The sequence below is a fragment of the Alexandromys fortis genome, unplaced genomic scaffold (genome assembly GCF_014885135.2).
Source record: "Alexandromys fortis isolate MF-2015 unplaced genomic scaffold, M_Fortis_MF-2015_v1.1 scaffold_92, whole genome shotgun sequence".
NCBI lineage: Eukaryota > Metazoa > Chordata > Mammalia > Rodentia > Cricetidae > Alexandromys > Alexandromys fortis.
Genome location: NW_026067972.1, coordinates 5,399,047 through 5,422,144, shown reverse-complemented (window position 1 = coordinate 5,422,144; position 23,098 = coordinate 5,399,047). Strand labels below are relative to the sequence as shown.

The window sequence follows — 23,098 nt, the reverse complement described above, 5'->3', positions numbered from 1 at the left end:
TGGGAAAAAGAAAGGAAAACATTAACCGCTAATCTGGATGTGGTGGCACATACTTATAATCCTAGATCTTGGGAAACCAAAGCAGGAAGACTGACATGAATTTGAGGTCAGTCTGGGCTATCTAATGAGATGTAGGCCAGCCATAGCTGCAGTGTGAGACTCTGTCTTAAAAACAAACAAACAAAGCTGTGGCTCAGAGGTTAAGAGCGCATATATACTATTATTGCAGAGGACCGGAGTTTGCATCCCAGCATGCCTAGCATGTGGTGGCTCACAGCCTCCTGTAACTACAGCTTCAGGGAATCTGGCACCTGGTCCCCTCACGCACCTAGACACATACATACACAACAATAAAAACAAATCTTTAAACATTTTTAGTATTTGTTGAGCACTACACTAGCATGAAGATTCAGGCTTTATGTTTTACTACAGAATGATATGGGTCGAACTCTGGATAGAACTTTAGGGCCAAGTATTATTATTCCGTAGGCTTTGCTGACTTCTTCAGGCTTTGTGCTAGCTCTCTGGAGCAGGGGCTGTTATTGTCCTAATTTGTAGACTGAGCAAAGGATATACATGGTCTTGACTTAACTTGTCTGTAGTTGAGTGGTTAGTGTGTATAGAGTAGAAAACCAGAATTGAATCAAGACAGGAGGGCTGCAGCATGGAAAGGGCCTGGGAGGTCAACTGGGCTAAGCTTGGTAGAGTGGTATATTGTTGTATTTTAATAAATAAAGCTTACCTGAAGATCAGCTATACAGGCCCGGGAGTGGAGGCACACATCTTTAATCCCAAGAGACCCAAGGCAGGTGGATCTCTGTGAGTTCAAGGCCACCTTGGGCTGCACAAGATTGAATCTGTTTAAAAGAGAGAGTTCACACAAAGGTGATCCCAGCATTTGGGATCACAGGCCTTTAATTTCAGCACTAGGGAGGTGGAGACAGGTGTGATATGGCTAGGTGGAGAGATGAATATAAAAGGGAAGAGACAGGAGGAAGTCAGTGGGGTGTCAAAATTCATGGAGACAGGATCTTATCCATTTTCAGTAAGGGCCAGTGGCTGGCTGTTGTAGGAAGGCCACTTGTTTGTTCCTGGATGCTCAGTCCCTAAATAACCACACAGAAACTGTGTTAATTAAGTCACTGCTTGGCCTATTACTCTAGCATATTCCTAGCAAGCTCTTACATATTAAATTAACCCATTTCTATTATTTTATATTTTACCATGAGGTTACTGGCAAGGTTCTGCCTGGCGACTTACATCTGTCTCCTGTGGCGGCTTGATGGCTTCTTTTGACTCCGCCTTCTTTTCCCCAGCATTCAGTTTAGTTTTCCCTGCCTAGGTCTAATCTTTTGCCCTATCACAGGCTAAGACAGTTTCTTTATTAATTAATGATAATCACAGCTTACAAAGGGGAATCCCATATAAGCTGGCTGCTTTGCTTTTTTGATCTTCAAACTGAACCTCAGTATCTGTCTCTGAGTTGTTATTATTCATGCTACAGCTTGGTGCCTGTATCCTGCCTGTCTGCAACCTTGTGGCAAACATTCCTTGTCTGGTGTCTGCTGGAACAGAATCATAGATAAGAAGTATCATGGCATGTTAGGAAAGTTTGGGCCAGGAACAGAAACAAAGATAGGTAGCATAGTGTGGTAGAAAAGTCTGGGCCAAGGGCTGGAGAGATGGCTCAGTGGTTAAGAGCATTCCTGCTCTTCCAGAGGTCCTGAGTTCAATTCCCAGCAACAACATGGTGGCTCACAACCATCTGTAATGAGGTCTGGTGCCCTCTTCTGGCCTTCAGGTATACACACAGAAAGAATATTGTATACTAAATAAATAAATAAATATTAAAAAAAGAAAAGAGAAGTCTGGGCCAGGAATCAAAAGTGCCAGTCTTGAGGGGCAGATAACTGACTTTTCTTACTCTTCATTTCATCATCCCAAATCTGGGTATTTTAGTCAGTGTCCTGTCTATCTAGAGTTCCTTAACCCATCAGCTTCCTCACTGTTCTGCCTCCTTACTGAGCTGTGGCGGGGTAAAGTGAGTTGTAAATAGGAGAGGTATAAGGATTATTGTCACTTTTTGAAGTATTTGCTTTTTTCTTTCAGTAGTGTGTGTTATCAAGAATGAACTATAAAAATAATTCCGATTTACTTGGATATTTAAGGCATAGATGCTGTAATAATTCTACGCATGATCTCCTCATGCCATTTTCATGCATAGCTCTAGTACCCAAGTATTGTATCAAATAGAAGTTATATTCAGTTCCATTTTCTGCCCTAGTGAACAGGAAATGTAGCAGGCACGGATAATCCAAAATAATTGCCTACTTTTGGACATGCATTTTTTTGTCCTTAACCTGAGTATGCATAGCTGTGAATTTAAAGCCTCATCAAAATACTGAGCCCCCTTGGAAGACTCAGTTTAAAATGAGTCTTTCTCAGACTGTTTTCACCCCATTTTTTTTATTCTAGTTCAGGAGTCCAGCAGAAAACAAAGTGCCTCCTTCATGCTTGTCCTGCTTCCCCTGTGCATGTACGCCCAGGGCAGGGAGGTATGGAGAGACGGGCTGGTTGTCTTTTTTTTTTTTTTTTTTTTGTTAAGGTTTTGCATGGTTTTTGGCATTTATTTGTGTGTTTGCGTGTGTGTGAGAGAGAGAGAGAAGGGAGAGAAAGAGGGAGAGAGAAAGAGAGAGAGAGAAACAGACAGAAGCAGAAACAGAAAGAGACAGAGAATAGGCCAGATGAGTTGACTCTTCTGTGTGGTCTTCTGTGTGGGGCCCTGCAATCAATCCCAGACCACTGAGCTTGGTGGCAGAGGCCTTTACTTACTATGACATCATGCCAGGTCTGGTTGATTTTTTTTTTCCTCCCCTCCCTCTCTCTCTTTCCTTTTCCTTTCTTTTTTTCTTTAAAAAAAAAATAGGGTTTCCCAAAGCTTGAGAGATGGCTCAACAGTCAAGAATACTTACTGCTTTTGTAGAGGACTGGGTTCAGTTCCCAGCACCCGTATAGTGACTCACAACCATCTTTAACTCCAGTTCCAAAGAATCTGACTTCTTTGGACTCTAGGATGCAATTACACATATATACTCGGGCACACAGATGCGTATAAAGTTAAGATAAATAAATATCTAAAATATAAAATGAAAATACGGTCTTCCTAAGTATCCTACACTGGCCTTGAATTTGCTTCATAGCCCAGTCTGGCCTTGAACTCTTGATCTCTTGTCTTTCTTTATTTGCTTTTTGTTTTTCTCAACAGGGTTTTTCTCTGTAACTCTGGCCGTCCTGGAACTCAAGCCCCATAGGCCAGGCTGGCCTTGAACGTAGAGATCCTCTTGCCTCTGTCTCCTGAGTGCTGGGACTAAAGCTGTGTGCCACCACCACCTTGTTGATCCTCCTGTCTTAACTTCCAGTGTGTTAGAATTACAGGTAGCACCATACCTGGTCAAGTATTTCTGTTGAGGTGAAAAGAACTCAGTAAATCTCTTCTTACTTGAGCTGTGATAGTCATAAGAAGATGCCCACCTGAGTGTTGAAGTGTTTGGGGTTGAGGTTGAGATCATTCTAAATGAAGAATCTGTGATCTGAGAGTCACAAAGGTTAAAGTATCACATTGAATACATGTCTTAGCACTTTGGAGCTCTCCAGGGCCACTGGTATAAATCTATGTGGTCTGTACTTTGATTTTTAAATATGTATAACCCTTGAGTTTGTTCTTGTCCAGCCAGTAGTGCAAGTTTGACTTGGTCTGCTCAGTGTGTTAGACCTCTTAGAACAGAATACCATAAATTGGGTGGCTGGGAGGTTCAAGACCAAGGCCTATGTAGTGTCTGTGATGACTTGCTTTTCTGTTTGTAGTTGGTAATTCTTCACATTGTATCATCCTTCATAGTGGAAGGAGTCAAGGATTCTGTTTGGGAGGATGGCTCCCACTCATATCTAATCACTTTCCAAAATCGAAACCTAACACTATCACGTTGGTCATTAGGATTCAGCATCCAGTCTTTAAGAAACAGAATCACTGGACCTCAGAAAGGTCATTGTATTTTCTGTTTCTCTCCACTCATGATGGTGGGATACGTTTCTCTTGAGCTCACTGTTACTCGTGTGTTCTGCATGAGATACTGCTGTATCTGAGTCCAAGTAGTTCATTTAGAGGGGAAAGTGGCCTCTAACAAGAATATTTCAATTTCTGAAAGGTAAAGAGGAAAAAGAATTGTGTATATTAATAAAAATAGCCAACCATTTTTTAGGAGGCTTTGTTTGTTTAGATGCTATACTTGAGTATTCCCATGTGTTATGTAAGTGGCAAGGCATGTATCATCTCTCTTACAGATATAAAACAAGCTCAGGGAGGTGTAGTGGCATACTTAAGGTCACACGGTTATAAAGTAATGTCACAGTGAAAACCAAGATGTGTCTAATCTCAAAGCCTGTGAGCTGTCAGGTTGCACTGACTCAGTGGCTGGAGATCCCATGGGGACAGACTTAGGTGACAGGGTGAGGCTGAGCGCCCCAGCTGTTTCAGCTTCCCTGTAGAGGAAGACTTGAAGCAGAAAGTAAGGCATTACTTCCTGAGCTGTTGAAAAGAGAATGTCTTACTTTGCTCCTGTGATTCTCTTCACATTCCGTCTTCTGAGTATTTCCAGCTCAGAGAGGGCCATTCCTGTCATTTTGTCCCACCTTTCAGGGATCTGAGACTTGTAATTGCTGTCCTTACCGTGAATTGGGATTTAAGCCGAGAGAGTTTCAGTATGTTTCAGCATTATGCTGTGCTCACTTGAGTGTGATGGGTGTTGTGTTGTGTTTGCCACATCTATCACAAGACCTCCTGGGCTTGTGGAGACCTAAACATGACCCAGAGTGCAAAGGATACAAGTCAGAGCCACCCGTTGACTGTTTGTGTCCACACTGAGTTTTAAACATGGCTGCTCTGAAGAAAATGCCTGGCAGGGCTTGCAGTAGACATGGGGAGGACTGTGATCCTTTGCAGCGTGGAAGCACGAACAGTCAGTCAGGTGCTGGGGTATGGAAGCCAGCAGAATCTTGGGATGGTTGTGGACAGATGAGGACAAGTGGGCTGCAGCTCCGTGGTAGAGCACCTGCCTAAATGACGTGAGACTGTGGCTCCCAGTCTGAGCACTGCAAAAAGAAACAAATCATGCGTGTTGATAGGTGTCCATGAGTTTGACAAACTCATGTTCCTTCCACATGTTGCTGTTAGATTTTTTGAAGTGATTATGTTGATTTTAAGTTTAACAGAAATTATTTATAAACTTAACCATGTATGAAACTGTTTTGTAGTTGATTCACCTTGACGATGATTGCATAACAGAACTTTCTGTACATCACCGCAACAACAGGCAAACAATGGAAGATTTAATTTCATTGGTAAGTTCTGGTACAGCATGAACTTAAAGGTGGTAGCTTTTGTTTTATTTTCCTCCTTATATTTTGCTGGTACGTTGATAGTGATAGAGTGTTTACAGCCCATGAGAGCTCCATGAACTTCAGCAAGGCACTGACTATATTCATGTATGATGCAATTCTTTGCTTGTGTCCTCTGTGTCTCTTACAACAGTCTCTACATTTATTTATTGCTTACTCTGTGTGTGTGTCCGTGGTGAGCACATGCTACAATAAGTGTGTAGAGCTCAGAGCACAGCTTGTAGATTGGTTTTTTCTTTCTGCCATTGGGTTCCAAGGATTGAATTCAGGTGCCAGGCTTGATGACAGTGCCTTTACCCAATGAGCTCTCTCGCCAACCCTGGATGTCTTCTTCAGATGTGAACACTGCACTTTGGACATTGATTAGAGAAATGTAATGAACTAATAATTGAGAATCTGAGCAGATGAATTGGTAGTTCTCTGCCGAGAATTGGTAGTTCTGACTTTCACTGTTTTAAAGTTCTCAAACAGAAATCTGGTTCTGCTGTAAACATGGAAAAAAAAAACATATTTGCACATTCTTTTCAAGGGCTGGGCCTCTAGCCAGTGGTAGAGTGTGTTTGAAGTTCCGGGTTCTATTTCTAGCACTAGAACAAAACAAGAACGAAAGTTCTGTTTTTGAGCAAGGGCTTGGATGTAGTCCGGGTAGCAGGCCTCAACAATATGCCCCACGCAGTATTTTTCTGTCAGTCTTCCTGTCTTTCCTCTGTCAGTCTCTCTCTCATGTACGTGCATGCGTGCACACACAGTTTTGCTGTGTGCCCCAGGCTGGCCTTTGTCTGGAGCCTCAGTTTCCCAGCTTCTGCCTTCCCAGTGTTGGTATTGCAGGCATCTGCTATTGCCCAGCTCATAGCAGTTTTCTCCTTCAACAGTCCTGCAGCAGCGTGCTGGTCATCAGGGTGTGGGACAGATGCTATGAAGTCATTGACAAGATTTCTGATATTGGATGGTTTTTGGTTTTTTTTTTTTTTTTTTTTTTTTTTTTGGTTCCTTGATATTTTGGCTAAACCTGTTGTCTTTTTCTAACAATAGAGGCATTACTGCTCGGAGTCTCATCTTGAGACTATGGCAAGACTACACCTCTCCTTGCGCCTGGTTCAACACTGTGTCCTTTGTCACCTGTGCTTTGGATTTGTTTTCTGTTTTCCATTGTGCAGGTAGAAACCTTGAACAGTTTGTTTTGAAGCAGAGCTCTGCTTTGTGGTGAGAAGTAGAAGAGCTCTCGCGAGTGCTGCAGTGCACTGGCTCTGGAGATGTTTACAGAGCGGCAGCTCCTTAGTCTCTAAGTACAAATTTGAAAATTTTACATGCTTTTGCTTTCAGATGACTTTTAATTAAAAATTATATTTAATGCCAGGCCTGGTGGTTCACACGTGTAATCCCAGTCCTCTGAAGGCTGAGGCAGGAAGAGTGTTACTACAGTGTGAGGCCATCTCAAACACGAACCGTCCAACCCCACCGTGCATGGTAGCTCACACCTGCAATTCCAGTACTGGGGGAGCTGAGACAAGGAATTTGATGCTAACTTGAGCAAGCCTGTGCTGCATTCTGAGACCCTGTCTCAAAAAATGAATAGAAGCCCAGCTCCTGGTCACCGTTAAGATTAATGCTGCACTTGGCTTCAGAGAAGCTTTTTATTGCATGGGGGAGGCAGTTAATGCATAATATAGCTTAATGTAGAGTGTTCGCCTCCATGTGTGAAGCCCTGGGTTCAGATCTGGTACCACAGGCGGGAAAAAAAGCCAGTTTTGACCATATCTCAGCACATGTCTCCTTTTGTCAGCTGGATATCAGATACCATGTCATCTTAGCTAGGAAAAAAAGTTGTTTGAATGAATGTGACAGTTGTTTAAAACCTACCCCTTGAAAGCAACATTTAATTAGTTTCAGCATCATTGGAGAAGGTCTTTCAAATGGTATCCTCTCAAAATTCTCTCTGTGCTTTTAAACTTAAAAGTTGGCTGTCCTGAAACTCACGCTGTAGACCAGGCTGGCCTTGAACTCAGAGATTTGCCTGCTGGGATTAAAGGTCTGCTACCACAGCCTGGCTCATAAACAGCGGTCTAAGCACTAGCCTTTGTAACTCTTAAACGGTCTAGGAATGAAAAGCTTGGTAGAAATGTTTGAAAATAAAGTTAAGGTGATGTTTTCAAAAGTAGGACCCAGAGACAAAAGAAGAGGTAAGAAAGACATGCCATATACATTACTATTAATAGTAATAGAAGACACACCATATATGTTACTATTAATAGTAATAGAAGGTTGAGGAAGGTTAAATAGTGAAGGGGGAAGAACCACTAAAGAAAACGGCACATTAACCAGGAGTTAGCATACAGGATAAAAACATATGTACCAATTAATGCCTCTTCTAGTGGAATTTCAGAAAGCTGGGAAGGACCATGAATGTTTTCAGAGACTATAGTCAAAGTCATGAGAGTTAGGGAGATCTTTTAAAAATAGCTACATCACAATCAAGAGGAATAGTGCCTCCTAAACCATGAAAATTGTTGGTCTGTAACTTTACTTGACCAAACCAGAATCAAGCATAAGGCTAGAATGCTGTCATATATCAGACAGGTGAGGTGTTAAGAGACACTTACCTCCTGTCAACCCTCAGGAAAGTTACTGGAGGATGGTTTCTACCATGAGAGTGTCAATCATGACAGAATGCTTGGATCTAGAGAAGTAAGGGTACTTGTAGAATGGAGGAGAAAACGTTGCTAGACAGGTGGCACATGGAATGCTAATATTGGGGTATGTCTCTAGGAGAAGGGAGAAGGTAGGTTAGCTGATGTACCATGAATGTTGAGAGATGAGAACACTAGAATTTGTGGGAGAATTAGAAAGAGTGATGAGCTTAAATAAATTGTAGGAATGACACAGTTCTACAACAACAAAAAGGAAACAAGAATGCCGAATCTTTCTTACTCTTTTGTGTAATGGTAAAAATAAAACGCCGCAGACCCCCACAGGTCCCTGACTGGCTGCAGTGGGCAACAGGCATGAGACCACAGTGGGTCACGAAGGCAGCCAGATCTCAAGCAGGGAGCCCCCGAGTGGCCCACAGGCCATGAGGGCCAATGGGTCTGAGACGGATAGGCACGCCATGCAGAGTGAAGTTGGATATTTATTTAGTGGGTTATGGAAGGAAAGGGAAATGAGGGAAAGGGAGAAGGGAGGATAGAAAGAGAGTCAGAGACAGAAAGAGAAACGGGTGGAGGGGGAGGAAAAGTCGGGAGAAGGGAGAGAGACAGAGACAGAAAGGGGGAGGGCTTGGGCTGCAGGCAGGCAGGAAGATATGCCTGTCTCAGCTGTGGAAGGGGAGAGAGTGGGCGGGGCTTGCCTCTTAAAGGGACAGGACAGACCATTACACTCTATTTTTGCATCTTTTTGTCTTTTGCTGTTTGGATTGGCTGCTGGACTTATAACCAGTCAGTATGGCTGTTATTAAGATGTTAAAATATATATGTAGTGCTTAGTAAATAGCTAGTGTTTTGGCTGCCTCACTGTTCCTGTCCCAGATACCCTGGATACCACTTCCCTACATCTTGTCTACTTTTACTTAGTGCTGCTAGGGATTGAACTAGGGTCTTGTTTGTGCAAGACGGATTGAACTACTTTCTAAGTCCTACATCTCACAATTAAACAGTTAACCGTTGATGTGGCAGGGTCCCCAGTACCGTCTTGGCCAACTCTTGCTCTCTATTTTGAATGGTTGCATCAGCATAGCAATGAAATATTTAGAACATTGACCTATTTAGTTGTGAAAATTACTTATAAACTCGTAATGATGTAAACTTGAAATTACTTGTTTAAAAATTACCAGAGGAGAAGTAAGATGTGTGTAGGTAAGAGCAGAATTCTTTTTTCCATAGTAAAAATTCTATGGAAAGCACCTGAAGATAAAACAATTAGAACTACTAAGGAAATTAACTTATATGAAATTGGTAACAGAATAGCTTTTAAGGTGTTTAGAATTCTTTTTGTGCAAGACAGTTTTAGGTATAGAGGTATGTTAAATACCACGTCTCTGCAAAGCTATTGACTTAAAATTCTGAATGCTTATTGGATTGAAAAAAATTTAAAATAGAATACTATTTCCTCATGTACTGCAAGTATCTTAACTGCCTGACTTCTTTTTCCTTCAGTGGCAGTATGATCACCTCACAGCCACCTACCTTCTGCTTCTAACCAAGAAGTCTCGAGGGAAGCCAGCTCGTTTACAGCCTCCCTCTTTCTCCTGTGGGACCTCCAGCGCCACTCCAAAGGCAAGTTCCTTGACCCCTATGTTCATCTTACCAGCAGTCCTGTTATGAGCGACTTCTCATGGGTATCAGCAAGCCAGACACAAGAAAACTTTGTTTCTTCTGCAACCCTGGGATTGAACCCTGGGCCTTGCACATTTGAGGCAAGCACTCTACCACTGAGCTCATTTCAATTGTTGTAAACATTCTTGAAGAGAAAAATGGGGGTTTTGAACTTGAACTCTCAAAGTTTGAAGTTCCTCTAGGCTGGCGGTGGTGGCGCACGCCTTTAATCCCAGCACTTGGGAGGCAGAGGCAGGCGGATCTCTGAGTTTGAGGCCTGCTTGGTCTACAGAGCAAGTTTCAGGACAGCCAGAGCTACATAGAGAAATCCTGTCATGAAAAACAAACTAAACTAAAAAGCCACTTCCTCTCTTCCTCTGCCCTTTTTTCTCCACAAAAGCACATCCTAATTATTATAGAAATAGATAAACTAAAAGAAAATGTAGTATTTACCATAAACCTATTAGCTATAGATGATATAGTTCATCTTTAAATACAAAGATTTACTTTTTTATGTGAATGAGTGGTTGTGTGTGTGTCTACCATTGTGTGTGCCTGGGGCTGGAGGAGGCCAGAAGAGCATGTCAGATCCACTGTAACTGGAGTTACAGACAGTCGTCAGTCACTTTGTGGGTACTGGGAGTTGAACCTGGGTCCTCTGCAAGAGCAGCCAGTGTTAATCACTGAGCCGCCTCTGGGGCCCCAGATTTAACTAATCTTTAATGTGTCTGTCCTGTCTCTGCTTGCCCTTGTAAATACAGGGCTTTAAAGTGGGTCAGGCCTGTGAATATGTGATATATTATGTCTCATATGACATGATGCGTTCTAATATAAACACTTTCATGTTTATGTTACTGTTGGGAATTAGGTTTCTGTAGTTACTATAGCTTGTGCCATGTAAATTCACTCCATGAGAGCTGGCTTTAAGCAAGTTGTGATTCTCTTTTTGTTTACAGAGACGCAAGCAACATCTCCTTCTTCCTAGATGCTCACATTTGTTTCCATTTGATTCTTTCTTCCATAGTTGAAATTTATTTTACATTCTTTGTGTGTGTGTGTGTGTGTGTGTGTGTGTGTGTGTGTGTGTGTGTGTGAGAGAGAGAGAGAGAGAGAGAGAGACAGAGACAGAGACAGAGAGACAGACAGCGTGCTGGAGATTAGAGTGCTTTTGACAATTGATTTTCTCAGGGCATTGAATCCAGTCTTCAGGCTTGAGGACAAGCACCTTTACCCTGTAAACTATTTCTCTGCGTCTGCTCCCCATCCTCCCATTGCTTGATATTTACCTGTGCTCTTGGTAGACTGAAGCAGAAGAATTGCTGTCCATAGCCTGCATGGGCTACATATATGAATTCAAGCCTGCCTGTGGCTACAAAGAGACCCTATCTGTAAAATGAGCAACCACAACTGTCTGAATACTTTGTTAAATCTGGGTATGGACTTTGTAATATAGCCTTTCCTCAACTTAATTCAAATTGCAGTTTAATACTCCAATATTAGAAAAACATCCCTTAGGGCAGCAGCTGTTCTGTGGTAGTGTTCATTTAGCATGCGTGCCTGAGGCCCTAGGTTTGATCCCTAGTATCACAGGATGGGGAAAAAGAAATCAGAAAATGTTTCTTTGTTATCCTCAAAAAGCCACAGTTGACCCTCTTTTTAGATTTAACATAATTCAAATGGACCTGAATTAGGCCATTTTTTTTCTTTTAGATCTCAAAACTGTTTTGAAATAAGTTAAAACCACTGCTTTCTTGATCTAGTTGAATCTTCCATCTGCAGCTTCCTTTAACTCCTTTAGAGCTTGCTTTTTATTGCCTGTCAGTCATGAGCTGTGGGTCTGAGGGTATGTTAGGATCTTGCTAGACCTTATGTATCTTCTATCTTTTCTCCCTTCTTTATCTCTTGACCAAGCTCAGGACTAGAGTGTCAGTGCAGTTGGGCACCGTGTGACATTTGTGAAGTGAGGTAGTCTCACTCCCAGGCTGGTGCTCTAAGTTTGGAGGGTTGATAGGCTGGCAAACACCCCATGTCTTTTGTTCATATGCTTAGTAAGTCAACCCCTTCCCTTTCTTGTTAATTTGGTCAAATCCCTTTCAACCTTCAGGGCCATTTGGGACATTAAAATAAGGGCTTTTTGATCAGGGTAATTGCAGAAAGGTATTATTTACCTCTACAGTTAGAATAGTTACTTTAGCTAAACATTTTAATTTGCTCAGTTAAGATACTTGGGACATTCTCCTGTCTTGTATCTGAGTTGGCGTGGTCTCAGTGAATGGCTTCTTTGATCTATAAAGTTTCAAAGTGGGAAGATCTAAGAAGATAATTTATTCTTATCTTCTGTCTACTAAATAGTGAATATTTTCCTAATAATGGACAGTCATACTAGTGAACCAGTTTTAATAACAGATAGATAATGTATGTCTTTTTTTCTCACTCTCTCTCTCTCTCTCTTTTAGTTTTTCGAGACAGGGTTTCTCTGTAGTTTTGGAGCCTGTCCTGGAACTAGCTCTTGTGGACCAGGCTGGCCTTGAACTTAGGAGATCCACCTGCCTCTGCCTCCCCAGTGCTGGGATTAAAGGTGTGCGGACAATAAATAATTCTAATTGACCAGTCAATTGATGGTACTTCTGGTGAGATAATAAGTACAGTGTGACTGGGGATCACAACAGTAGTGGTTCAGGAACTCTGGGTTTGGGGAGCAGATGTCTTTGAGTGTGGTACTTGCTCTGGAGTGGTCATGCAGAGGCAAAGTCCACATGCATAGGAACGCAGAGACTCCACCTCAGTCAGGAGGTTCCAGATTAAGGGGTGTTTGTGGGGACTTTGGAAAATAGGAATGGCCACCACTGGGAGAGCCAAACTGGATCAGCAGTTGAGTTTGAGTTTAGAAAAGTGGAAACTCAAAAAAAGAGAGCACAGTGAGGTAATTGGGGTAAAATAAATGTAATTAGCAGAGCTCAGGTACCAAATTGTGCTTGATGCATCCTGGTGACAGTGGCCAGACTTGTTTGATAGGGAAGAGGTAAACTCTGAGGAACTTGGGAATGCTGTGTCACAGTGGTTGACTTTTGAGCAAGAGAGAGGCAAAACGATTTTGAAAAATGTATCCAGTGGTAGACTGGAGATGGCTCAGTGGGTAAAGGACTTGGCAAACTTGACTCCTGAGTTTGAGAGCCAGTCCCACATGTCAGGAGAGAACTGGTTCTGATAAGTTGTCCTCTTACTTCGTGTTGGAGCTCACACAGAAAGACAGAGGTGCTGTGGTAGTTACTGCCTACTGTAGGTGGTGCCATCTCGGCCTCATTTATGCAGCGCTGAACTTCCCCACTGGGCCTAACTTAACATCAGTATTTTTCTCAGCCTGGCGCTCTGTGCAGAGAGTTCTCATTGATGGTAATTGGCAGCCCTGGAGAACTCTCACAGTAGGCAGAGAAGGGCAAAAGGCTTGCCTGTTTGAGTAATGTAGATATGAGAAGATTTGGCCTTGAACTGTATTAGCTCTAAGTCTGGGTGTAGGGGTGTAGGTTTTAAAAATTCAAGTAAACTTGCCTGCTGAGGTTAACGAGATGGTGAGTAGTGCTCCATGACCTCAGCCTCTAGGCTGTGTTTAGTGTACTCATAGTTTGCGTAGGGCAAGGATGAAGGGAAATAAGGTATTCTGGTGGTAGTGTTAGCATAGGCCCCAAGTGTCCTGTTTGTGGACAGTCTTCCGTAAAGCTTATTTACTCCTGGCAGAAATGATGAGCTATGCTGTGTGCTTTTAAAATTTACTTATTTCGGGGGCTGGAGACATGGCTCAGTGGTTAAGAACATTGCCTGCTCTTCCAAAGGTCCTGAGTTCAATTCCCAGCAACCACATGGTGGCTCACAACCATCTGTAATGAGATCTGGTGCCCTCTTCTGGCCTGCAGGCATACACGCAGACAGAATATTGTATACATAATAAATAAATATTTTTTAAAAATTACTTATTTCTGGACTTGGAGAGGTGACTCAGTGGTTAAGAGCACCGGCTGCTTTTTTAGAGGAGCCAGGTTTGATTCCCAGCACCTCATGGCGCCTCACAACTGTCTGTAACTCCAGTTCCAGGGGATCTGATACCCTCTTAGCCTCTGCAGGCACCATGTATGTATGTGGTAAATGGACATACCTGCAGACAAAATACACATATACATAAAATAAAAATTATAAAAACATTTTGATTGAGAATGTGTATAATGTTTGTGTTGGGGTGGGTATACATAGTGATTGTGTAGAGGTGGGTGTGAGTTTGTAGGTTAGAGGACAACTGTGTGTATTTGGTTCTCTTCCACTTCTGTGAGTTCTAGGGACCAGACACGGGGTCGCCAGGACTGCAGGGCCACGTGCTTTTACTTGCTGAGCCCTCGCACTGGCTCCTGTGACATGTTCTTACAAGTGAAGCTCAGTGTCAGGAGTTACGTCCTTCCCAGCTTCTGCTTCATTGGGACTTTATTTGTAAGTTTGCAAATGAGCTGTCGACTGTTGCTGTGTAGTGGTGATAAGCGACGTAAATTATATTCCAGAGAACGCCTAGCTTGTCTCTTTGTTCCTGCTTCCAGGGTTCCTCCCTGGGCATGGTATGTGCTGTTGTAAAATTTGGATCGTGATGTTTTTGCTAACTTCTTTTGCCTTTTAAATGAATAGTCAAAGAATCTGAGCCTGGAAGATATGGCCACAAGTGCTGATAGCTATGTGGCTGGATTAAAAGACTCTGAAGTGTGTGAAGATAATTCATCAGCTCCCCAGACACCACAGGTGGGTAGTTTTATTACTACTTAACGCAGAATGCGTATCTTAATTATAAACACATCTACTCTACAGGAGATCAAGTTCTGTGCTTATAAATTTGTTGAATCTCTAAGCCACTGAAGACATTAATGAGAGATTATTGGAATAGTAATGAAAGAGAAGTCAATGATTTCAAACAAAACCAAGATTCCATTTTGGAACTCTTCATTGCCCCTCCCCTCTTTAAATGAAGTATAATTTGTATATAGTTAAATAGTTGAAGTTCACCCTTTTTAGTGGTTAGCTCTATGTGTTTGACAACACAGAGCCATCAGAAATTGTGACACAGTAATTCCATTGCCTTTCTCCCAGTCGCTCACGCCCCTTTGTATGAATTCTTTTTCTTAATTCAGGGCAGCAAAGGATGTTTTTCTCCTCTTCTGTTGACTTTTTGTTTTAGTCTTCCTTTAAGTTTGTTGGACTTTTTTGGTGTGTGGTTCACAGTTTTCCACCTTATATGGGACTTTAGGACCATTTTTTCTTTCTTTCTTTCTTTCTTTCTTTTTTTTTTTTTTTTTTTTTNTTTTTGCTCCGTTACCATTGTGTCTTTATTCTTTCTCCTTTCTGGTCTTCAGAGTAATTTGATCCACCTGTTTCCAGTTTGCTGCCTCCCTATCTAATGGCTCCTGAGAGCACTGAATTATTCTGATGAGTCAGTCATCTCTCTGCGTCTATCCCGTCCCCTCAGCCCCCATCTTTCTCTGTATCTGTCTGTCTGTCTGTCTGTCCTTTCTTGACTGTGCAGTACTGGCTCCCCTAGAACTTTCAGTGCAGCTCCCAGACAGCAGTGATTCCCTCATTCCTCTGCCTGCTGGGGTTTGAATTGAAAGGATACACCACCATGCCCAACTAATTAAAATTACTAACTATACTTCTCAATTCTAGAATTTCTGAATAGTTCTTGTAAATAATTTTATCTCTGTTGATTCTCTGTCACTTGCGGTGTTGCCCTTATGCTGTAGTTCTCTAGAGTCCCAGCCTCATGCGCTTGTGTTGATGTGAATGTTGAAGTTGAAAAAAATTTTTTAGCAACAGCAAAATGTTTATGAGTCTAAAAAGATCAAAGATTAACTTAACATTAGCATGTCGTGAGTTTAAGGTGTTCCTGGTTGTGGTCGCCTGTACTGTGTCCTGTGGTTTTCCTGGTTGTGGTCGCCTGTACTGTGTCCTGTGGTTTCACTGTAGCCTCCATGCTGAGCAGTCAGCACGTGCTCTGTGCTCCGCGAATGCAGCAGGCACTACACAGGAAGCCACGGATGTTGCTTGAAATGCCTTGGTTCAGATTTGAGGCTCGATGTGATAAGCTCTGTTCTAGGTAATTATTTCCTTACACTTATCTTCCCATTTGAGAATTCCATTTTCATTTCTACTTAGTCTGCTATTTTATATATACCAAGTTTTTAAATTTTATCCTTTTTTAATTTCTGGGGCTAATACTCTTTATAATCTACCAGAGTATTTTGTAGACTTGTTCTTTTGTTTGTTTGTTTTGAGACAGGGTTTCTTCTCTGTGTAGTCCTGGCTGTCCTGGAACTTGCTCTGTAGAACAGGCTGGCCTCTGAATTCACAGAGATCTGCCTGCTTCTGCGTCTTGAGTGCTGGGATTAAAAGCGAGTGCCACCACCACCCGGCTCGAGTTGCTTTTATATTTTGGGTTTATTTTGATTGGTTGGTTGATAGGATCTTGCTATATTATCTAAACTAGCCTCAGACTTTAGACTCAAGTTATCCTCTTCCCTCAGTCTCTTGAATAGCTGTGATTATAAAGGTATACCACCAATATCACCATGTCTGGCTGGAAATATATAAGTATAAATATATATGTGCTTGTTTTTCTTTGAACTCTTGGGAGTCTTTGAGTGTTAGGTTAAGGACTGAAGGTGTTGGTTAAGGTAGACTGAAGCCTTCTATACTACATAAGTTTAAGTCTGTAATTAAACCGTGGAACTTGGGCCCTGAGTTAATATGACAACTTCATTTTCTCACACATTGTTAAAGGACACTTTGTCCACTTGCTCTGAGGACCAAGGCGAAGACGGACACGTTTTACTGACTCCTCTGGGGTGTTTCTGTTTCACTGTCTTTCACTTTACCATAGCCCCTCCTGGCTCTGTTTGAGAGGCCCCAGGTCTCCGTGTTTCCAGGCTTGTCTAGGATTAGGTTGTCAGAGGCAGTAAGTTTCGATTCAACATTGGCTTCCTCTTTCTGTTTTTAGTTTGGTTTTCTTTACTCTTTTGTAAGCTCAGCTACAAATTTCGAAGTATTAAAATAGTTTTGATGTAGAGGCTGGAGAGGTGGCTCAGCAGTTACGAGCAGTGGCCGTTTTTCTGGAGGCTCTAGGCTCTAATCCCAGTATCCACATGGCAGCTAACAACTGGCTGTAACTCCAGCTACCAGGGGGTCAGTGCTGCCTTCTATTCTCTCCTGCACACAGCACACATGTGGTGCATGGACATACACACACCCATGCTCATAACATAAAAATAATTAAATCTTTGTGCTTTTTTTTTTTAATTTTGGAGACAGGATTTCTTTGGGTAGCCTTGACTGTCCTGGAACTCACTCTGTAGACCAGGCTGACCTCAAACTTAAGAGTTCTGCCTGCCTCTGCCTCTTGAGTGTTGGGATTAAAGTGTGCACCATCCAACTTAAATTTTAAAAAATGTTTGTAATCATATCATTTCTATTAAAGTATTTGTGTACATGTGTGTATGCATGAACATGCATGCGTGCAAGCGTGTGTGTGTGTGTGTGTGTGTGTGTGTGTGTGTGTGTAGGACAGAGGTCTATATCTGGTATCTTCCTCTGTTATTCTCCTTATTTTCTGAAACCAGGTCTCTCATCGAGTCCTGAGCTTACCAGTTGGCTGGAATGACTGGCCATTGTGCTTTAGGGATCTGCTGTGTCTGCATCCACAGACATACCTGTCACGCCCAGCTTTTCCGTGGGTGTCGGGGTCAGAGTGTAGGCTCTCTGGTCACAGCAGTCACTTTTCTAATTCCGCCAGTTGTCCTTTCCTTCCTTCCTTATTTTTTTTTTTCAATTTTTTGGTTCTAATCACTGAGAAAACTTATTTTGGTGTATATTAGAGTCAAACCAATGCAAAGTGGGCGTAAGAACCATTACTTGGAGGCTATGTGTGGTTCTTCTCAGCATTGTCTGGAATCCTAAGTGTGTTAAGATTCCATCTTAAAATGTTGATCTGCCTGTGCTCAGGAGACCTGAAGACACTGTCAAGTGTCCTGCTGTCCCGCAATGTCCTTTTGGTGGCATTTCATTTTAATAAGAGCGGTGCACGTTGACTTGCTGCTTATTAAAGGATAAAGTAAAGAACTGGCTTTTCTTCCTACATCTGCTTTATTTAGTACCTTTCCCTCCAGGTTACCAAGCATTGGGCAGAGTCAAATGGTAAGGCATCTCAGTCACCGACTCCCGCAGTATGCAGAGCGTTGGCAGATAAACTAAAGGACAAAGAGAATGTGCACACTCCCAGGCCTGCTGTGAAGGATGACGAGCACTTTGTGTGCCCTGAGCCAAGGACTCCAGTTAGTAAGAACCAGTATAAGAGAGAAATGCTCACTTCGCCAAGCCGTTACACGACGCCTACAAAAGGTATTTCCTAAGAGAACTCTGCGGTCTCAAGGTTCAAATGTGATTCTTACTGTTGTAATGAACACACGGACTTCTGGAGGTAACCAGCCTTGTACTCTGGCTTCCAGGGCGGGTCAGCTCCCGTCATATGGAAGTGGAGACAGTGTGTAACTTGTAATAATTTACATTTATGTCTGTGTGTATAAGCTTTGTGTGTGTGTGTGGCCAGGGGCGGAAGGATGTTGCCTGAGGAGGCTTAAAGAAGGTGGTGGGTCCCCTGGAGCTGGAGTTACAGGTTTTTGTCACCACCTGATGTAGGTGCTGGGAACCAAACTCCATCCTCTCTGGAAGCACAACAAGCACCCTGAGCTGCTCAGCCATCTCTTCAGCCCCTCTCTCCCATCTGTGATTGAATCACAGCATCACAGGATAGCAACGTAGAGCTTGTCGTGTCTCCAGGAGTGGAGTGCTGTGCTGAGGTTGTGTGTGCAGCCTTAGCCTCTTCACTCCACTGAGGATGACTCAGGCTGGAGTTTCTGCTGGGCTCTTCTCACCATCTGGTTCTTTCTTGGTAACCTGGCTGTCCTGCCTGCAGTAGGACCGCCAGAGTCCAGAAGGCAAGGGGTCTGTAACTCCCTCCCAGCCTTCACACGACACTTCTTTCCCTTGGCTTCCTCCACCAGTTATTTAGACTGGCCTTTCAGGACACATGGTTGGCTGCTGTCTCATCTGGACACGTTCTGCTGTGCCAGTGTTAAGGCCACTTTGCTAGGATCAGGTCTCCCTGAGACAAGCGGTTCATGTATGCAGCAGAGCTCCGTCATGTTTCCTGCAGGCTTTGTGCTGTAAGCGAAGATGTGCTAGGCAAGTGCTCTCCCACTCTGCTGCCTTCCCCAGCCGATAGAACCTTTAGACATAAAATCAAAAGGCCGCTCAGTTAGTGGTAACCAGATCTGCCAATGCCTACCCTGTTTAGGGTAAAGCACAAAATTCTGGAATAAAGATAGAGTCACATTAACAAAACTCATGTTAATTTTTTTTCAAACTTAGAAGGGAATGAATTTCTTTACCTAATAGGAATTAAATGGGATTGTGAATTGAATTAACACTTTTCAGTATGCTTCACTTCACAGTGAGGTTTATGTCCTGTTTTAAATCTTTACATGTAAGGCAAAATGATTTATTGTTTTGAGGGTGTTTTGTTTGGAGACAGGGTGTTATACACCTTAGGCTGGCCTTGAGCTGTGGAGCATCCACCTCCTGAGCACTGAGATTAAAGGTGTGCTTTACAGCACAAGGTGATTTTCTTCTTAACATCGGTCATCTGGAAGCATTTTCCTTACGTAATTGGAGCCTGCAATTTTACTTGCCAAGTGGTGCCAATATTGTGGAGTCAATGAGGAAAGTGATGTATGTATTATTGATTGAGGTGTTGTCAGCTACACATGGTTTGTGTTTGTTATTTTTTTTTTTAATAGCTAAAAACCAGTGCCTGAGAGAAGCCCCAGTCAGAACACCAGGGAATTCCGCAGGGGCAGACACAACGGGTGTCATTAGCCCTGAGAGGCGGTAAGTATTGCTTTTCAATTTTTAGTGTAGGTCATGGGACTACTCTTCACCCATGAGGAAGTCCCGACAGGGAGTGGAGACAGACGCTGCTGGAGCTGGACCCCTGTTGCTAAAGGACAGGCTGTGGCTGAGCACGGTCATTGCTACCGTTGCTCCTTCTTGGGGCGGGGTAATGAAGCCGATAAGCTGTGGGACTGGCACCTTAAGTTAAAGCACCACAAGCTGGAAGACAGACCCCCTGCCTATGGCCATGCCTTCCTTCCCCAGCTCTGCTGGTAGAGGGTAGGTGTGCACTAACAGTCGCACTCCCCGGGATGGGAAGTACAGTAATTCGGCTTACAGAGAAAACCAGCTCACTTCTCTTAGGTGAGAAACCCCAAGGCATAAGTGAGCCTTTATTGCATTTCAGTTGTTTTTAGATGCACGATTTATTTGGAGAAGTACAATATAAACTATTAGATATGCTGCAGTTATTATCTTTTTATTTTTAATGTCTTTGATATTATGGTTGGGTAAGAAGATAGTCTCACTCATTGGAGGTGTACACAGAAGTGTTTCAGAGTAAAGTATTATACCTTCAGGAGGCTGGGCAGGGGTGCACAGGGACTGAATCTGTGTATTGTCTGTATACACAGAGAAAGCCATTGGCTAAATATTAGTAGTGGTTGACCCTAGGAGGACAGGTGAATGTTCATTGCACTGATAATTCACATGTTTCTATGTTTGAGTTGAATAAAAAAGTGAAAGAGCTGAGCCTTGGCATAGACTTGGAATCCCAGCTACTTGGGAGACTGAGGTAGAAGGATTGCAAGTTCAAGGCCAGCCTGGGTAACTTAATGAAGAACCTGTCACATAAATAACAGGTAAAAAGAAGGGTGTGGATAGAGCTTATTGTAGAATGCTTTTCCAGTATAAATAAGGACCTAGGTTCAATCCCTGCTATCTCCCAAATAAATAAACAGAAATGAAAGGGTAAGTAGTTTGGTGGGAGATGGCTTTATTCCCCTCCCAGAGAGGACTGAGGTGCTCTGGCTCTGTCTCTATTGCAGCCAGCCCTTGGGCTTGTAGAGGGACAGGCTCAGGAGCCGCGAGGGCAGTAGGACAGTGGCACTAGTGCTCCGTTTGTTTTTAAGGTGCCGCTCAATGGACGTGGACCTCAACCAGGCACATATGGAGGATACCCCTAAAAGGAAAGGAGCCACTGTGTTTGGAAGCCTTGAGAGAGGACTGGATAAGGTTCTTACTGTACTTACTAGGAGCAAGAAGAGGGGCTCTGCTAAAGATGGTCCAAGAAGGCGCAAGGTAAGTAAGTGGTCCAGAGTCTATTAAAAGTTCAGAAGCTGACTCTTAACTAGATGTCTCTTTATCCTCAAGCTCTCTGGCAGGGTCTCTAACCCAGGCTAGTCTTAAACCAGGGCAGTTTTCTTTCCTCAGGCTCCTAAATACTGGGGTTATAAGCATGTGCAACTACCACCCCCTTACCTGGTTGCACTGATCCATTCTTTCTCTCTTTCCCTTTGCGTGCGTGCGTGCGTGCGTGTGTGTGTGTGTGTGTGTGTGTGTGTGTGTGTGTGTGTCGCTACTCATTCATCCGGTGTGGGATCCAGGGATTAACACAGGATGTCAGGTTTGTATGTCAGGAGCTTTTACCTACTGAGCCATCTTGCCAGTTCATCCTTTTGATTTTTAAAAAGAAGAAGAAATGTATTGCTGGGCAGTGGTGGTGCACACCTTTAGTCCCAGCACTCAGGAGGCAGAGGCAGGTGGATCTCTGAGTTTGAGACCAGCCTGGTCTCAGCCAGGGCTACACAGAGAAACTATGTTTTGAAAAACCTAGATGCGGGGCTGGAGAGATGGCTTAAAAGCACTGGCTGCTGTTCCAGAGGTACTGAGTTCTAGACCCAGCAACCACATGGTGGCTCCCAACCATCTGTAATGAGATCTGGTGCCCTCTTCTGGCTTGCCAGCATACATGCAGACAGAATACTGTATACATAATGAATAAATAAATCTTCAAAAGTAAAATGAAAGACGGGGCCGGAAGTCCTGCTCTCTCTTCCTGTTCTCCATCATGTCGCAAGATCAAGGTGAAGAGGAGAACCCCATGCGGGAACTTTGCATCCGCAAGCTCTGCCTCAATATCTGTGTTGGGGAGAGCGGGGACAGACTGACCCAGGCAGCCAAGGTGTTGGAGCAGCTCACAGGCCAGACACCTGTCTTTTCCAAAGCTAGGTACACCGTGAGGTCCTTCGGCATCAGGAGAAATGAAAAGATTGCTGTTCATTTTACTGTCCGTGGAGCCAAGGCAGAAGAGATTCTGGAGAAAGGCCTGAAGGTGCGGGAGTATGAGTTGTGGAAAAATAACTTCTCAGATACTGGGAACTTCGGCTTTGGGATTCAAGAACACATTGACCTGGGCATCAAATATGACCCAAGCATTGGGATCTATGGCCTAGACTTCTATGTGGTGCTGGGCAGGCCAGGTTTCAGCATCGCAGACAAGAAGCGCAGGACAGGCTGCATTGGGGCCAAACACAGAATCAGCAAAGAGGAAGCCATGCGCTGGTTCCAGCAGAAGTACGATGGGATCATCCTTCCTGGCAAATAAATTTTATCCAAAAGGCCAATAAAATTTTTCTCAGAAAAAAAAAAAATAAATAAAATAAAATGAAAAAAAGAAAAACCTAGATGGATAGATAGATATCTAGATGGATAGGAGAAAATAAAGAGAAGTGTATCTAATAAATTTACTGTTTTTTTTAAAATTATCTATTTTAAATTACCTATTCATTTATACACATTTTTGAATAGTTAATACATGCATGTTCTTATTTGGTGGGCTTTAGGAATGCAGAGGTGGCTTGGAGAGGCACAGTGGTTAAGAGCGTTTGTTGTCTTGTAGAGGTCTTGTTCAGTTCCCAGCACCCATATGGTGGTTCACAAACATCCATAATTCCAGTTTCAGAAGATAGATTGCCCTCTTGTGGCCTCTGTAGACACTAGGCGCACATGTGTATAGACATGCAGGCAAAGCAGTCATACACATAAAAACCTAAAAATACAAAATCCAAAAAAAAAAAAAAAAGCCGGGCGATGGTGGTGCACGCCTTTAATCCCAGCACTTGGGAGGCAGAGGCAGGCGGATCTCTGTGAGTTCGAGACCAGCCTGGTCTACAGAGCTAGTTCCAGGACAGGCTCCAAAACCACAGAGAAACCCTGTCTCGAAAAAACAAACAAACAAACAAAAAAAAAACTAAAAATAAGTTTTTTCAAAGAATGCAGAGGTGATTTAGTCACCCTCTTCAGAGAACATATATTTCATATAATTCAGAACCACAGATATCGATCACGGTACAACATAGAGATAG

The 23,098-nt window shown here is 43.0% G+C and overlaps 2 protein-coding genes across 3 annotated transcripts in view; both read left to right on the top strand.

Moving 5' to 3' along the window:
- Melk (maternal embryonic leucine zipper kinase) overlaps nucleotides 1-23,098 on the top strand; it is a 74,529-nt gene that overhangs the window by 34,246 nt on the left and 17,185 nt on the right. The window contains exons 11-17 of one of the 2 annotated variants that reach the window (XM_050156093.1): nucleotides 5,311-5,397; nucleotides 9,603-9,722; nucleotides 14,427-14,537; nucleotides 17,951-18,182; nucleotides 19,640-19,730; nucleotides 20,864-21,032; nucleotides 21,568-21,783. In XM_050156093.1, the coding sequence (XP_050012050.1) occupies nucleotides 5,311-5,397; nucleotides 9,603-9,722; nucleotides 14,427-14,537; nucleotides 17,951-18,182; nucleotides 19,640-19,730; nucleotides 20,864-21,032; nucleotides 21,568-21,666 (909 nt within the window). In that variant the 3' untranslated portion in view covers nucleotides 21,667-21,783. Of the gene's footprint in view, nucleotides 1-5,310; nucleotides 5,398-9,602; nucleotides 9,723-14,426; nucleotides 14,538-17,950; nucleotides 18,183-19,639; nucleotides 19,731-20,863; nucleotides 21,033-21,567; nucleotides 21,784-23,098 lie in introns of those variants that run through there. The other variant, XM_050156092.1, reaches the window with a different exon arrangement.
- LOC126509898 (60S ribosomal protein L11-like) lies at nucleotides 21,750-22,396 on the top strand. Its single transcript, XM_050156094.1, has one exon. The coding sequence runs from the start codon at nucleotides 21,802-21,804 to the stop codon at nucleotides 22,336-22,338; it is 537 nt and encodes a 178-aa protein (XP_050012051.1). The 5' UTR covers nucleotides 21,750-21,801; the 3' UTR covers nucleotides 22,339-22,396.